The sequence below is a fragment of the Arvicola amphibius genome, chromosome 3 (assembly GCF_903992535.2).
Source record: "Arvicola amphibius chromosome 3, mArvAmp1.2, whole genome shotgun sequence".
Classification (NCBI taxonomy): Eukaryota; Metazoa; Chordata; class Mammalia; order Rodentia; family Cricetidae; genus Arvicola; species Arvicola amphibius.
This window is the reverse complement of record NC_052049.1, coordinates 117143855-117161302: the sequence shown is the minus strand read 5'-3', so window position 1 is coordinate 117161302 and position 17448 is coordinate 117143855. Positions and strand designations below refer to the sequence as shown.

The 17448-nt window shown below is 45.3% G+C and overlaps 1 protein-coding gene and 1 pseudogene across 9 annotated transcripts in view; one reads left to right on the top strand and one right to left on the bottom strand.

The window, feature by feature from the left end:
- Usp28 (ubiquitin specific peptidase 28) overlaps window positions 1-17213 on the bottom strand; it is a 59897-nt gene extending 42684 nt beyond the window's left edge. For 4 of the 9 annotated variants that reach the window (XM_038322309.1, XM_038322313.1, XM_038322310.1 and 1 more), the window contains exon 1: window positions 17048-17213. In XM_038322309.1, coding sequence (XP_038178237.1) covers window positions 17048-17104 — 57 coding nt within the window. In that variant the 5' untranslated portion in view covers window positions 17105-17213. The remainder of the gene's footprint in view (window positions 1-17047) is intronic. The other 5 variants (XM_038322314.1, XM_038322318.1, XM_038322312.1 and 2 more) reach the window with 3 other exon arrangements.
- Window positions 11555-11819, top strand: LOC119809499 (annotated as a pseudogene).
- Window positions 17214-17448: the final 235 nt, after the last annotated feature.

The window sequence follows — 17448 nt, the reverse complement described above, 5'->3', positions numbered from 1 at the left end:
ACAGCAGCCTTCAATATTATGGGTCTTGATAATCCCAGTCACCAAAAATGGGCTGATTATCAGGCCAGAGGGGCTGAGATTTAGATGTGGTAAAAAACAGAAAGTGCAAGCTTTTTTTTTTTTTTTAAGGCATTAATATCCTTCCGGATAAATTTTAATTCCATTTGATTTCACTACCTTAAAAAAAAATTTCACCATGTTAAAAAAATCTGGTGTCTACAAAATTTTCTGGAAATCCAAAATCAACATGCCCCCAAAGTCGTGAAGAATGGAGGGGACATGAGGAGCCTGATAGTATCAAACTAGAACAAAGGCGGAAATGACAGACAGACCCAATAACCACACCTTCATCTGGAATTGCTCTGAGTGTCATCAACCAGCTCGATACATAGACAAAGAAACAGTCCCAGCAAGAAATACTGGCTAACATGCACCACCTACATATAGCCCTGTGCTGTTCTCAACATCCGGCAAGCACCACACGATGCTGATTTCCCTCCCTTACCCTCCTAACAAACCGTGTAAGAAATAACGTACAAAGTGATTGCTGAGGTGTGCTCACCACCAGCGCTTCTAAGGAGACAAAACACCGGAGCAAATGCCCTCTTTAATGCAAACTTCTTTCCTGGATTTTGACCTTGAACTTTGCATGGTAATAAACTTCCATTTTTAAATATTTGCCAGCCTTTATACTATCAGGAGCTGATTACTTAGGACAGTGTGTTGTAAAAAACTATCATGGGGAAGTAGGAGGGTCAATACTGCATGTTTGAATGACTCAGAGGTGCCATCAGTTACTCGAAAAATCTGCTACCACTGGAACTATGCCAGGGCCTAGTGACAGTCCCAGTCACTTACTCCATCCAGTCTCTTGCAGCTGAACTGTTCTCACTTATGCCGAGGAACCAGCAATTCCAGGTGCATTTCCTGGCATTCAACAGGCAATTCTTTTGCATGTTTCTCAGCAACAAAACTAAACATGGATGAATACACTCCTGGCACCTTTCTAGTTTCTGGAACATAAAGCATTTGATTGTAGTGTTGCATGAGAATTTCACACTGCAGGTTGCTCCTCCAGTGTTAAGTGCTTTGTCTCACAGGAAGTCGAACACACTCCCTGGGCCTGCTTCCCACTTACTCCTTCACACACAAGTTTTGTTTGCTTTTCTCTTTTGCCTTTATGCTAACTCACAACGCACTCTTTTAAAAGTCATTTAAACACCTGGTAAATGACGTGGGGAGCAACAGTGGGTGCAACTTGACTGTTATTCCTAACAATCTGACAGTGGGATTGAGCCCAGAGCTTCATGAAAACTAGACAAGCATTCTACTAACCAAGGTTTATTGCCAGTCCCAAGCATTATATATTAAGTGTTAATTTGTAAATGTTTTACTTTATGTGTACAGGTGTTTTGGCCTACATTTCTGTATGTCCATGCCTGATGCCTAGGGAGGTCAGAAAGATTAGATCACTTGGAAATGGAGTTAAACAGTGTGAGCTTCTATTTGGTTCTGAAACTGAACTTGGGTCCTCTGAAAGAGAAGCCAGTGCTCTTAACCACTGAACCATCTCTCTAGTCCCTTGAGAAAGAGAAGCCAGTGCTCTTAACCACTGAACCATCTCTCTAGTCCCTTGAAAGTTAATTTTACAAGGGTTTGTAACTCGAATCCCAGTACTAGGGAGACAGAGGCAGAAGATTTCTGCAAATTAGAAGCCAGCAAAGCCTGTTTCAAAAACCAAAACAACAGAAAGAATTACAAAAGAAAGTTTACTTATGTATTTATTTGTTTGTTTTTCCTGACAGGGTTTCTCTGTATTTTGGCTGTCCTGGAACTCACTCTGTAAACCAGGCTGGCCTCAAACTCAGAGATCCAACTGCCTCTGCCTCCTGAGCGCTGCTGGGATTAAAGGAGTGTGCCACCACCTCCAGCACAAGAGTTTATTTTTACAGTGGCAAATTAAGTCATCATGCTCCCACAGTATCCCCACTCACTGTCTCTCTGGCACTTCACAGGAAGTGGATTTCCTTTTTTTTGGTTTTTCGAGACAGGGTTTCCCTGTAGTTTCTAGAGCCTGTCCTGGAACTAGCTCTTATAGACCAGTCCAACTACAGCATTCCACAGAAAGCACACTCTCGTGCAGACAAGACAAAGCCTGTGCTCTGTCCTGATGAAGCTAAGTGATGACAAGAACCAACAGGCTCGCATTTCCTTGCCTAAATTTGCACTGTTTTCACAAAACATGCCTTCTCTTTTCCTGTCCCGAGGCAGTAAAGAGAGACAGACCCAACCCATCTCCAAGGCTAGCTGCCACCCAGGCTCAGCCACACGGTGACAGGAGAACCAACCAGAGAGATTTCTCTTACTCATTTTTAAAAATTTTCATACAATATGCTTTGATCATATTCTTTGCCCTCCCAGTTCTTCCCCACTTCCCTACCCACCCAACTAACTTCATATTCCCTGTCTCAAAAAAAGAAACAAAACAAAACCACCAAACCATAACAAAAGCAAGCACACAAACAAAAACAAACAAACAAACAAAAAACCCACGGAGTCCAGTTTGTGCTGGTCAACTACTCAGCAGCAAGGAGCCTATCCTGGAGTGTGGTTGATACTGGAAAAAAACAGATTTTCCCTCTCCCAGAGGTTTTTAATTACAAACAGCTTCTTGATTAAGGATGGGACTTTGTGTCCACCACCCCTTCTCCAAGCTGGGACTTTGCTGTCTTTTTGCCTCCTCTCTGGCCTAGATTTCCAGACCCTTGAGGGTATGGGAAAGGGGTAGATTTCTCTTGATGCAAAAAACAACTCCATGATACACAACAAACAGGATTACAGGGATTAAACAAATCCCTAAATTATCGGTCCAGTAACAAGTAGTAATTGGCCTAATATGACTATAATTTAAAAAAACCCTCACCAAAAAAATAATTACTAATTCTTGTGTTTGTGTTCATATGTCTAAGTGCCAGCACACACATGCATGCCACATGTGGGGTCAACCTTGTTTGACGCAGGGTCTCCTTCTGGTTACCTGCCTTGCAACTTTTCAGGAACACTGGAATTACATACTCAAAACACTGTGTGTGAATCCTAAGTGCTCTGGCCACTGAGCTATCTCCCCAACCCCTATTAACATCCATCTGTTCAAACAGTGATGCTCCTTTCCCTGTTCTAATGTTATGATGCCCTATCTCATCTACTATGAGGACCTCTAGCTCACAACTAACCCACAACTTCAGCACTGAGGAGGCCTAGGCAGGAAGAATGCCATAAGTCTGAGGCCAACCAGCACTAATGGCAAGACTGTCTCAAAAAGCACAAGCAATAAATAACAAGCATGTGTGCATCTATCTACCCACACCCACACATGTATGCTTAATAAATAAAATGTAATAATAAAAATGACAGTACCGAAGAAATAAGTGTGTGTGTCAACAGTTCTTACTGAGATACCAGATGTAGCAAACAGCTGTCTTAACAAGTATTTCTTTTGACTAATTTTACTGTTATTTTTCATTATGTGTAATGTGTGTAGTTTGTACATGTGGGTGCAGTATCTTTGGAGGCCAGAAGAGGGTGTCTCAACCTCTGTCACTGAAATTACAGATAGTTAAGAAGCACCATGTGAGTGCTAGGCACTGAACACAGATCTTCTGCAAAAGTAGTACCCCTGAACCAGCTCTCTGTACCCCAGCTTAACTGTTCACTGAGACTGCTATTAACTCTCTAAACTCCACAAAAAATGGAACGGACCAGCAACTTATTTTTGTTTTTCTTCCAGCAACACTTCTACGCCATTCCAATTTATTCATGGGAAGAAGCCTAACATAGTCATTATGACAGGACTTGATTATGGGGGACAGGACACTCAGCTTTTTGTGAACAAAAGAAAATCTTGATATGGGTTAATTGATCATTTATATGAATTATCTAAAATACTACCAACGTTTAAACCCAAAACTGAGTCCTTCTCCCTCTGGGAGACTATAGTCAATAACAAGCCAATAGCAGTTAAGCAACAAAAACAGCTCACAGTCTTAACCAGGATTATAAGAAGAGTGGGAGACAGTTTGCACATGATTTTGGACCTATGTGCTGGGAGTCAGAAGCATACAGACACAGAAAAAAAGGCATGAGGGGGAGGGTGCTAATAAAGTGGAGCACTGGCTTTTCTGAGAATGGACAGATCCTCTGGGAACCGGGCACTAACTCTTCTCTCCTTTTATAATTCTTGCCATCTAGCTACTCCCACAGAGCTGAAGTAACATTGAGCATGCAGACAGGAACACAATGCACTACAAGTTGTCTGGGGCTCATTCTGGCAGTCATATGAGGGCCAGCCCACCTTGGCCTACAGATACCCAATGTGCAAACAGAAGAGTAGGTAGTAGAAGTGTAGCTAAGCAGGCAGTAGCTAAGTGGGCAGGCATGTTGGAGCAGTAACTGCTTGCTGAGGAAGACCACTGAGGGTCTGGGACAAGCCTTAGCTACACAATGAGTTCCAGAACAGCCTGGGTTACACTATGAGCTGTAGGTCAATCACATAGAAGGGACTGGTCTTAAAAAACAAACAAGGGAAAGGACTCAGGACCCTCTCCTAAAACCAATGGACAGATAATGGCTTCTGGGAGAGGAAGACATTTCCTTCAGTTGTGTAGCCACTGGTAAGTTGTCCACACACCTGTAAACAACCCATAAGCCTTGCTCCTGTAACAGCAATTAAACCCACCAGGTCCCCAAAGGGACATCAAAGTCGGAGGATGAGTTGCCAAGAAGGGGAATCAGTAGGAAACCAGGGGAGGGAGAGATAAGGGTGGTGAATATGATCAAATGTATACATATGAAAAAGTCACAATGAAACCCACTGTTGTATACAATTAATAAACAGCAATGGAAATGTTTTAAGTTGGGGCAGGTCATACGATGTAGGAGTGTTTCTACCTATCTGCTGTTTCATTGGTTAATTAAGAAACTGCTTGGCCTGATAGGTTAGAACATAGGTGGGTGGAGTGGACAGAACAGAATGCTGGGAAGTTAGGCTGATGCCATGCCTCTCCTCTCTGAGACAGACACGAAGCTCCGGCCCAAGATGGATGTGGGTTAGAATCTTCCTGGTAAGCCACCACCTTGTGGTACTACACAGATTATTAGAAATGGGTTAACCAAGATGTGAGAGGCTAGAGTTAATGGGCCAAGCAGTATTTACAATTTCCATGTAATTATTTTGGGGCATAAGGTAGCCAGGCGGCCGGGAACCAGGCGGGAACACAGCCCGCTGTTCTCCTTACTACAGTCATACAACTGAGCAGCTAAGAATACTGAATGCTCTTCCAGAGGATTTAAATTTCAATTCCCAGTACTCACACAGCAATTTTGGACTGTTCATTCCAGAGAATCTAATGCCCTCTTCTGGCTTCCTCAGGTACTGCACACATGTTGTACACAAATACACATGTAGGCAGAACAGCCAACACTTACAAAACTTTAAAATGGTGTGTAGGGATACCTATGTGTAACAGTAATCCTTAAGGCTGAAGCAAGAGGATCAGGAGCTCAAGACTAGCTAAAAGCCAAGTTGGGCTATAAAAACACTGTTTCAAAAAATAAAATAAAAATTTCAGCTGGGTGGTGGTGATAGAGACAGAGGAAGGCAGATCTCTGTGAATTTGGGGTCAGCCTAGACTAGAGTGAGTTTCAGGACAGCCAAAGCTGCACAGAGAAACCTTGTCTTAACAAACCAACAAAAGAAATAAACAATTTCGGCTAGGTCATACAGCGATAACAAAAAGTCAAAATGGGATGAAATATACCTGTTTCAGTAACTATCTGGCTTGTACTAGGAAAGAAGGAAGGAAGGAAGGAAGGAAGGAAGGAAGGAAGGAAGGAAGGAAGGAAGGAAGGAAGGAAGGAAGAAAGGCAGGCAGGCAGGCAGGCAGGCAGGCAGGCAGGCAGGCAGGCAGGCAGGCGGGCGGGCAGGCAGGCGGGCAGGCGGGCAGGCGCCTGTTAGCATGAGTGTTTACCATACTATATACCTTGCTTCTTTCTTACTGCAGAAGATCTAGGAGAATGCTCCATTTCTTTCACTACACACCCAACCAAATATGAGAAAGAAGACCACAAAGCCATCACTCAGCTGTGTGGAACGCATCTACAAAACCTAAGAAAACCACCATTCAACAATGTACTATGAGGGCAAAATAATAAAGGAAGATGAGCCATCAGGTTTATATGCCCAGTTTTAGAAATCTAGGCACAGTAAAATATTATTATTAGGTGTCTCCTGGTATGGCACTGGGTTATGAAGGTTCTTAAAGGCAGAATGAGTTCAGGCTTGATGTGATGGCAGAAGGGCAGCAAGCAGGCTCCACAGCAGAAAACATGGGATAAAGACACTGTGTGTGTGTGTGTGTGTGTGTGTGTGTGTAAATGCTATGCCACATATGCATGGAGATAGGAGCACAAACTGTGGGGAGTTGGTTCTCTTCTTCCACCATGTGGGCCACAAGGATGAAACTCAGATCAGGTTGTTAGGTGTGGCAGCAAGCGCCTGCATTTGCTGTGCCATCTTACTGGCTCAGATAAGGTATTTAAAATTTAAAAAATATTTTATTATTTTTATGTGTATTAGCGTTTTGGCTGGACGTATGTTGTCCATGTCCAAACAGTGCCTACAGAGGACTGTAGGCATAAGAAGGCAGAAGACCCCTGGAACTGGAGCTAAAGATGGTTGTAAACTGCCTTGTGAGTGCTGGAAATTGAATGTAGGCCCTTGGGAAGAGCAGCCAGTGCTCTTAACCAAACCATCCCTCCAGCTCTTGGGAAAGGTATTTCAACAGATAATCTAACACAAGTCAACAACTGGTTTCAAAGTAGGTTAAGACTAGGGAAAGGCAGCCTTACAGCTGAGTCACGGGTCTTCTGAACAAACCAGAGGTAATGAGAGGGACATGATGCAGGAACAATGTGGAGGTAGAACATGCCCTGAATATCTCAGAAAACGGGACAAGGTTTAGTCAAATGTTTGCAGACAAACTCCACAAAGTTGTCCTCTGACTTTCACAGGTACACTGTGGTGTGCAGATACCCTTCCCCCACCCCCCCACACTAATACTAACAGGAAATAATAAAAGTGAGTGTGATCAAGGAAAGACACACCCACCCTGAGCTTTTACACACACACACACACACACACACACACACACACACAGACCTGCAAGCGTATACACCCAACACGAACAGCGCTATACACAAAATGCTAACTGCTGCATGAGTCCACTGACATGAAACACCCAGAATAATCTAGAGACAGAAAGCAGCAGGCACTGCCAGACATTAAGGGCAGGGGAAACGGAGTGACAGAATAATATGGAATTTTCTTTTAGAATAATCAAAATTTGGAGACTTTAAAAGAAGAAAATAACCGGGTGTTGATGGTGCCCACCTTTAATCCCAGCACTCGGGAGGCAGAGGCAGGCAGATCTCTGAGTTCGAAGCCAGCCTACTCTACAAGAGCTAGTTCTAGGACAGGCTCCAAAGCTACAGAGAAACTCCGTCTCAACAAAACAAAACAAAACAAAAAAGAAAAAAAAAAGAAAGAAAATAATTAGGACAGAGTCCTGTTCTGGGACACAGGGTGGCCTTGCCTGAGTGCTGGGATGATGGTGTGATGTGTACCCCTACTGCCCAGCACACTCAAATTTACACTGCCTACTACAGTTAATGTAGCATGCTGCTGGTACCACTCCTAATCTCCTTCAGGTTGGCTTGACTGATACTCTGACCTTCCTTTCCATGTGGAAAGCCAGACCAGACTACAACGGACTCACCTCTCACCAACCTCAACCTTCCCAAGCATTACACTTTTGCACCTGGCAAAGGAGGTCCATAGCATCCACTTTGACAGCGCTGGCAAGATGCCAATAAAGAAACACCTACAGCCATGGTCAGTAAAATGAAAACCTGCCATGTGACCACTTTGTCCTGTGTGTAGTAAAATCACTGATAACCTAGAGAAAAGGGCCCGTTACAGGCTCAGCATTACTACTTACTACGTCTCACTCTGAGAACTCTACTTTCAGACATACCTGACTTCAGAGGTAAGAAGCAGGTTCAATGACAATTTAAACTTAAGTGTTTTACAACCAAGTGGGCATCAAAAAGTTTAATCCTAGCACTCAGGAGGGAGAGGCATGCAGATCTCTGTGGGTTCGAGGCCAGCCTGGTCTATAAAAAGAGCTCCAGGACAGGCTCCAAAGCTACAGAGAAACCCTGTCTCAAAAAAACCAAAAAGTTGAAAGACTACTTTTTTGTTTGTCTGTGTTCTGGACAAGGATTTACTCTGAAGCACAATTAATAAAAACTCAGGGAGAGATGGAAGTGGCAAGCACAGCTTCCGTAAAACTCTCATCATGAAGTGGCCATGTGAACTGATCTGGGCTCCAGCAAGTTCAGAGCCAGTTGGGCAGTGGCTTGTAGACAGCCTGACCTGGGAGAGCAGTTTGTAGGCAGTTAGTGGTTTCACCTAATCAGCATCTGCTAGGGGCCTGATGTGAGGCTTGCCAAGAAGACTTGTGCATGCTTGGTGTGTGTGTGTGTGTGTGTGTGTGTTGTGTAGGTCAGTTGGTTCTCTCCTTCCACCTTCATATGGGTTCCCGGGATTGAACTCAGGTTATTAGGGATGCTCAGCAAGCACTTCACCTGCCAAGTCCTCTTGTTGGCCCAAATGAGGTTTTTAAGAAGAATTTTATTTTATACTTCTTTTGAGGCAGGGCTTTCTGTATCCCAGGCTAGCCCTGACTTCACAGCAGCCCCTCTGCCTCAGCTTCCCTAGTGCTGGGATTACAGGCATGTGCCACCACATTTGGTCTGTCATTGTTATTTTATTTCTTTATGATCCCTCGTTATCATGTTTTAAACTGATCTTTGTTTTGGAGTGTGAGCTTATTATTTGCGTAAGTTAATTTTTTTTTCTAAAAACTCCCAATATATATGTAAATCACTTTCCCTAGTCTCTTCTTGGCCAGAACTTTTTAAAAATAAATATTAGACCTGGAAAAGAAACTTTGGATTCAACACATTATCTAATCTTGTTTTTTGGGTTTGTTGTTTATTTTTGTAACTCTATCTTTTTAGCCCAGGTTGGCAGCAGTCTTCCTCCCAGGCCTGCCTGCCTAAGGCTGTTTCTTCAGTTACTGGGGGTTGGGCCTAAAACCTCCTGCACGCTAGGCAAGCACCAGTCCAGTGAGCTACATTCTCAGTTCTTTCCCCTTAAATACAGTGCCTGGTTCACGGAATTGATGTGCTCCCTTTTGTACAGTGAGACAGAAAGAAGCCTGACCCGGCCGGTGGTAGTGATATACACCTATAACCACAGCAGAGGCAGGGGAATCTCTGTGAGTTCAAGACCAGCCTGGTTATTTATAACCAGGTTAGTTATAGTACAGCCAAAACATAAAGAAACCCCACCTCAAAAACAAACAAACAAACAAAAGCCCTAACCCCTCTACATATATTTGTGTGTGGTTTTAGCAAGCTTACTTCTTATATCTTTGCTTAGAATCTAGGAAGCAACCTGCCTGTCTCCTCTCAGCTTCAGGTAATCCTGCTCACCTGTATTTTCCAAGTTTTTTTTTTTTTTACACTAACTCTTAATCATACTGTCACTGAAAAAAAAAGATTTGGTTTTTGAAAAATGGTCTCACTTTGTCATCAATACTGGCTTGGAACTTACCAGGTAGCCCAGGCTTGAATCAAACTCATAGCAAACCTGCTTCAGCAAAGCTTTTAGAGAAGGGTTTTCAATGTCAATGGCACTCTGGCAAAAATGGTCAACATTTCTAAACTCTTCCAATTTTCTTTAAGAATGTGGCAAGCACCACAGTGACACAGTACTTCTCTGTGTGACCAGGGAAAGTGGCATGATGACAGGAAGTGGGCAGACTAAGCCTATTTTCTAGAAAAAGACTAAAAGTGCCAGAAGACTGTGCCGAGGCGTGAGTGTTCTGAGCCTGTAGGCAGAGCTAGAGCAGAGACCTGGCTAGGAAGAGAGCTGAGAGAGGAGAGGCAGATCTAGTTCTCTGCGGGTTTTGTTATAACGACGATAAAAGAAGCCAATAAAATCATGAGGTTCTATTCATTTGGACAACAACAACACACAGGTGGGCCTGGAAACTATTCCTGCACAGGGGCAGCGGAAGAGGTTGTTGTCATAGTGTTTGGAGGGTTTGCTGCTGCTTTTGCTCTCAGGATTAAGGGCTCCTATGCATAGCTGAATGGGAATTCTATCCTTATCCTTAAGCTCCTAAAAGTTTTATGTGCAAATGAGTCCCCCAGGGATGGAATCAAAAGGCAGAATTTGGGCTAAGAATGTAACAGCTCAGAAGGTAGAGTGCTGGTCTTGCACGATGAATGAAGCCTTGGGTTTGAGCTCTAGAATTGTATGAATCAGGTGTGGTTGCCCACAGCTGTAAACCAGCACTCACTCGGGAGACTGGGGCAGAAGAATTAATTGTGAGTCTGAGGGCAGCCTGGGCTATATGTGTTCCTGGCAGTCCTAGAATAAGAGTGAACCCCTTTCCAAAATCGACAGCCGACTTTGATTTAGCAGGTCTAAGGTGGAGGTCCAGGTGCTGGTTCTGATCTGAACACAACTGATTCCACAGCATCAACACTCCATCCTGGTGTTCTGACTTATCAACCAAGGCAGTGACAGAGCTGGGCAGAGAAGAACAGACAGCAGGTGGGAAGTAGGACTAGCCAGTTCACGCACCCAACTTCTACATGTTTAAATTCCCAGCGGGCAGAAGCTGCTGATTCTCCTGGGTGACAGGGGAAGACAGTGAAGGTTTGTGGAGGTTGTCTAGAACAAATGGCTGAGGTGCCTATTTAACATGTTCTCCCAGCATCCCTCAGTCCCTACCTGTTACAGGGTATAGCTTGCATACCCTAAACTCTCCAGCCCAGAGGCTGGTCTGCCCTTCCACCAGAGGCTCGTCCCTATATAATCTAGGCATTTTGGACCTTTGTCCTCTTGGTTGCAGCACCTGGTTTCCCTCTCTCCTGTCTCCTTCCCTGTCTCTCTAATGCCCACTCTGGACTCTTTTAGATTTCCCTGCCTCTGACTACGCTCTCCCACATATATCTATAAATTTTTTCCTCTACCATACCTAGGAGCAGTCATGTCCTTTCCTTTCCTTTTTATTTCTTTTTTTTTTCATTCAGCATCCTTCTCTACAATTACAAACATCTCCAGGGGCATTCAGTCTGAGGACTTGTAGAATAGCCCATTTGGTCTGATGATTTCTTTTCTTTTCTTTTTTTTTTTTTTTTTTTTTTTTTTTGGTTTTCGAGACAAGGTTTCTCTGTAGCTTTGAAGCCTGTCCTGGAACTCGCTCTTGTAGACCAGGCTGGCCTACATACTCACGGAGATCTGCTTGCCTCTGCCTCCCAAGTGCTGGGATTAAAGGCGTGCGCCACCACTGCCCGGCCTTGGTCTGAGGATTTCATAGAGTCCGTAAGTCTTGAAGAATGAAGATTTGAAAGCAAGGCCATGGCTAAACACCTGAAGTTCATTGCCAGGACTGTGATGTTTCAGGAGGGAAACATGGAAGGTGCATAAAGACCCTGCACAGAATCCTCACTACGAATGGGCTTACTGAAGTCATAAAGCAACTGCGCTTCTATGAGAAGCACCACCGCCGCGGACGCCAGGGGGAGAGCTATGATACATGCCGGAGATCTACAACATGGAAACGGCTCAAAAGATTAACTTCTTGATGCAAAAGAACCAGGCATATCCATGGCTGGGCTGCTAAGATCTGTGGATAGAAGGCCCATGTTAGTTTGGTGTCTAACTGTTCTTATCCAACTCTAATCTCTGTTACCTTTCTTTACAATAAATTTAATCATGTGTGAACAAGAAAAAAAATATATCTCCAAGGGCTGGAGCAATGGCTCAGTGGTTAAGAGCACTGGCATCTCTTGCATAGCAACAAGTTTGATTCCAGCACCCATAATACAGCTTACAACTATCTACAACTCCAATTCCAGAGGATGTGATACCCAATTCCAGCCTCTGTGAACATTCCATGCACATGGAGCACAGACATGCATATAGGCAAAACACACATATACATAAAATAAAACTACACTAAGTAAAAAGAAAACCCTCCAACTATTGCCAATTATCTCCTGGAGTGCAAACTATACCTGGTGAGACCAACGAGTGGAAGTTTACCTCTAAGAAACAAAGGGGATGAAAGAAAGTATAATTTTTCCATGGAAATAAGAGATGAGATGCTGGGGAATGGAGTGAACAAAACATCAGACAGCTCTTAGATATCAGCAAACTCTGAGGATTAGAGAAAACTAAATACTGAGACGTGGAGCTGGTGAAATAAGTACACTACCTGCTGCAAAGCCTGACCACTAGCCCAATCCCTAGCAGCCACTCTGGAAGGAGAAAACCAACTCCTACAAGTTGTCTTCTGACCTCTACGTGGGTACCCATGCTTCTCCCTACCCTCCCCCCATAAAAATAATACAAAAAAATTATACTAATCTTTTAAAAGTTTAAACCACTGGAAGAGTTCTAGAAATGTTTTACAAGAATAAGGGGATCCAAGTGTGGTACACACCCATAATCCAAGTACTTGGGAGGTAGAGGCAAAAGGACCAGAAGTTCAAAGTCATCCTCAGCATCCTCAACTATGTGGGAAGATCAAGGCCAGGCTGGGATACAGGAGAGCAACCCAAAACCAAACAACAAATAGGAAAAAAAGGGGGTGGGGAGAGGCGGTAAAGAGAGGCCATGGGGTAGATCTGAGTGTGGTGGGGCACAGCCGCAGTGCTAGCTAGTATCTGGGACGCAGAGGTAGGAAGATCACCAAAGGTTCGAAAGCTATATCAAGAATCTGTCTCAAAATAGAGACACACACACACACACACACACACACACACACAGCAGGAGGGAAGAAAAATACAGAATGAGAATGGGGACAGAGCTGGGGGGTAAAAGACTTGCCCTAGCATGCTGGAAGCCGGGTTTGAATCCCAACACCACAAACACACAAATAAAATAAAGATACTAAAATGAGACAAGCATGGTGGCACACTCCCATTAATACCAACATTTGGGAGACAGATACAAGCAGATCTCTATAAGTTCAAGGCCACTCTGGCCTACACAGTAAGTTACAGGCCAGCCAGGGCTACACTATGAGACTACCTCAAACAAAGCAAACAAAAGCCTCAGTTTGGAGTAAAGCTGCCCTGACAGAAAATGCTCTGCTGCTGGAAAGTGAAAACACAATTCCAACACTCAGGAAACTGAAGCAGGAAAATTGTTCCAAGTTCAAGGCTGGCCTGGGCTGCATGGAAAGAGCAAACAACAGCGAAAGCCATCAAGTATAAGAATATAAGGAGGCTGGGTGTGGTGGCATATGCTTTTAATCCCAGCGTGAGAAAGCAGGGCCAGCCGGGGCTATGCACGCTCTCAAAAAACAAAAGGGCTGGGAAAAGGGATACGGTGGCAAAGCTGAGACACCAGAAATTCAGAAGAGGAGGCATGACGATACGGAGCCATCCAGTTTGGGCTGTATACACCACCACCACCACCACCACCACCACCACCACCACCACCACCACCACCACCACCACCACCACCACCACCACCACCACCACCACCACCACACCTGTCATCTCCTCAAAAGGTGAGAGCTAGGGAGACGGCTTTGAAGTTAAGAGCACTTACTGCTCCTGCAAATGAGGATCTGGGTTCAGTTCTCAGCACCTCTATCAGTTGGCTCACAACCACCTCTAACTCCAGTTCTAAGAGATCTGGTACCCTCTTCCTCTGCACAGACATGGTACACATAAACACATGCATGCACACACAAACACACGTAAGTAAAAATAAACAAGTCAATCTTTTTTTTAAGGGTGCGTGAGATGGCTCAGTGGTAAAAACACTCACCAAACAAGCATAAGGGCCTGAGTTTGATTCCCAAGAATCCATATAAAAGCTGGACACACAAAAAGAGCCCCTGCCATCCTGGCACTCGTACCTACAGAAGGCAGGGAGGTAAAGGATCCCTCGGAGTGCAGGACCAGCTAGCTGCCATATGCAGGGGATATAGAAGACAGACAGGGTGGAAAACAAGGTGGAAAGCGAGAACTAACAAGCAGGGGACTGGGGGAAGCTGGAACTTTGACCTGGGTATGATAGGCAAAAGTTTGTAATCCAGTTAAGAGTTCTAGGCCAGCCTGGGCTAAAGGAGGAAGAAGGGTGGAGAGAGAGTGTGTGAGTTAGCTGTTACTTGTATTGTTAGCGTTGAGAGAGTGTGTGAGTTAGCTGTTACTTGTATTGTTAGCGTTGTTTCAAATTTCTCTGATTACAAGACTCTGTGGCACAAGCCTATAATCCCAGCAGTTAAAAGATAGACACAGGAGCATTAAGAGTTCAAGGTCATCCTCCCTCAAAGTTTGGAGGTCAGTCTGGGCTACCTCTTGTCAGTCTCAAAAACACACACACAAAAAGTTATTTTGATGAAACAGAACACACAGCTCTCACCTGATATGAGTTATCTGTTAACGTGCTCAGAATACTGCTCTCTCTGTATGTGCATGACCCGGGTTGAAAGGGCAGAGTGGTGGAGCTCGGTTACAACATAAAAGGAGCTGAGTGCAGTGGCTCACATCTCTAAACCAGCACCAGACAGACCAAGGCAGGATGACTGCCTCAAGTTCCAGGCCAGCCTTGGTCTCAGAAACTACAAACACCATGAAGTAAAGGACAGAGACAGCAGGTGCAACAAAGCATACAGCTGCCTGGTGAAGTGCTGGCCTAGAATGCACAAGGCCCTGGGTTCCATGAGGAAGAGAAGGGGAGGGGAATGTGTGGACTGAATCTTAGGTGCTGCTGCCAAGGGTGATGGGTTCCCAAGAAGCAAACTGACATCAAGCTGCTTAACCTACCCTAACAGTAAACTTTCCTGCTGGTTCTTATCTAAGTTGAGAACTGATTAAAATACAGGAAGCTGTCCTTAACTCACCATCTAGGGGGTAGAGAGACCACGGAGTGTCTACTCAGATCCCAGAGCACATTTGCAGAGAACTCTATTTTTCAATCACTAAAATGGTGGAGAGCCTATACACGGTTTTATCTGTCCTTTGTACAGATGACCAGCTGGGGAAGGGAGGGAAAGCATGCTAAGTTTTAAATAGCTCCTGAGTGTCCGGGGGAGGATAGATCCTCTCAACTCCGTTCAACATCTTTTAAGGGAAGGCAGAATGCCTCCGTGAATGCAAAAGAATCCATCCTACATAGAACTTACCAAGAGGAAGAATTTATTAATACTCTCCCGAAATATAAAAGTTATGCTCCACACTTTAAGTTCCTTCGTCCCAACCCGTGCCTTCAAGCATCTTATCCCAGCCTGAGCAAAAAGGGCAAGTTACCAAGCATTCAAAGCTTATCATCTGTCAGCTGGGGCAAAATCTCTGGGAATACCAGTAAATGTCATCACTGCAGGTCGCCAGGCATCAGGCAACTGCAGCCAGCCACAGCCTGGGAGTGCCAAGCCTTCCCAAAATAGCTATGACTATACACAATGCTCATCAAACACCTCACATACAAACCCTCAAATAAGGAGTGCTGAAATAGGGGTCACTACTCAGACTGTGGCAGAGGTAAACAAAGATGCCACTGATTAAAAGCCATGCGGTCTTAAATGACTGACAGAGTCCGAAACAAATTTAAATATGACTTGCTCTCCCTTAAAATAGTATCAATATGACTGTCTCAAAACCAAATCTCACCACCTGTTTTTAAGCCACTGTCCCCAAAACAAGTAGACTTATTCACTGCAAAATCAAACAAAAAGCCAGAAAAATATGAACCCCAGTATCCAAAAAGACAGCAGTGAATATCTAGCAATACAATTTTATCTGATCACAGAAAAACCAGCCACCTACTTTCATTTCCCAGCCCAAGTCTTAAAGATATCTTTTTTTTCCTGCATGAATTTTAAAGAGCCTTGTATGTTTTCAACTCCTCGTCTGGGAGTGTAGTACTTGCCCACTCCATGTGATAGGCCCCAGGCTTGAGCCCCATCACGTTAAATTAAATAAATTAAAACTAAGATATAAGGGGTTTTTTAGCAGTCACCGACTTTCGTATTCTAAATAGTCTATGAATTTTCTCGCTTGAAAGGACAGTATTTAAATACTTGGTACAGATTTTCCATTCTGTCTTTTAAAAGTGCAGTTCCTGAGGGATGAGGATGTAATGTTACTTTGTAATACAAGATGAAATTGCCCACCTCCCGAGTTTCTTCAAGATACATTATTATATTAGTTTTTTAATGTTCTCCAAACCAGTGTTTTTGAGCCCTCACCATCTTAGCCCAAAGGCCTTTGTAATGTTTTTCAACCTTCTTAAATATCAGGAACCTAATAGGTGTGCCTTTTTATTCATTGTGCTGTTCCTCTCTCCCCCTCCTTCAAAATCTAGTGATCAATGAGATAATAGGGGAAGCTGATTTGTTTCCAAAAGAAAAGGAAGGAATGAACGGAAAGCGGGGCGGGAAGAGGAGGGTTCCAGGTCTTTTTTGCACTTTGTTGATAAACGCCGGCTTTAAGTGAGATAACTTGAGTCCGCTTAAGCCTCTGGGAAGCCATAGCCATAAAACTGATTGAGAATCAGAATCAGGCATCGCGGCCGAGCTTTTCGCAAGTTTGTAGCTGCTGGGTCTGGCCGGGCGCACACTTCGGGGTGACCCCGATGCCCACGACCTCATGTGCAACCCCTCCCGTTAGGGTCCCCAGCACCGGGTCCCGCACCGGGTCCCACTTGGAACCTGAGCTGGCACACACACCCAGGCAACCTCACACCGGCGCGCGACCCCAGCCTCGCAAGTCTCCGGCGGCCCGAGGGGGGTGCTCCCGCCCTCACCCCACAGGCCCCGGCCTCCGCCGGCCCGCTTGGCCCGCCGCGCCCCTCTCGGCCAGAGCTCAGGCCCCGCTACCCTCACCCTCCGCTCACCGAGCCATGGCCATCCGCCGCCCCAGCCGCGTCGTCCTGCTGCAGCTCCGCAGTCATGGCCGAGGCGCCCCTCTGTGCGTAGCCCCACTCTTGTCGTCCTCGTCGTCGCCGCGGCCGCCACCGCCGCCCCCGAAGCCCGGGAGCACCGGGAGGCACCGCCCACGCGTCCCGCCCCCGCCCGAGGCGCGCTGGAGGCCCCGCCCACACCAGCCTTCCACCAACACTCCCCCCCCCCTCCGCAGCACGCGGCCGAGGCTCCGCCCACGGCTCGCGCAGGAGGACCCCCGCCCCCCGCCCGCTGGCTCCCACCCCTCCTGCCGCTTGTGCCGGTGGCCCCGCCCACGCGCTCCACTCTTACACCCGTGGTCCCCCTGAGGCCCCGCCCACACACTCTGCTCACG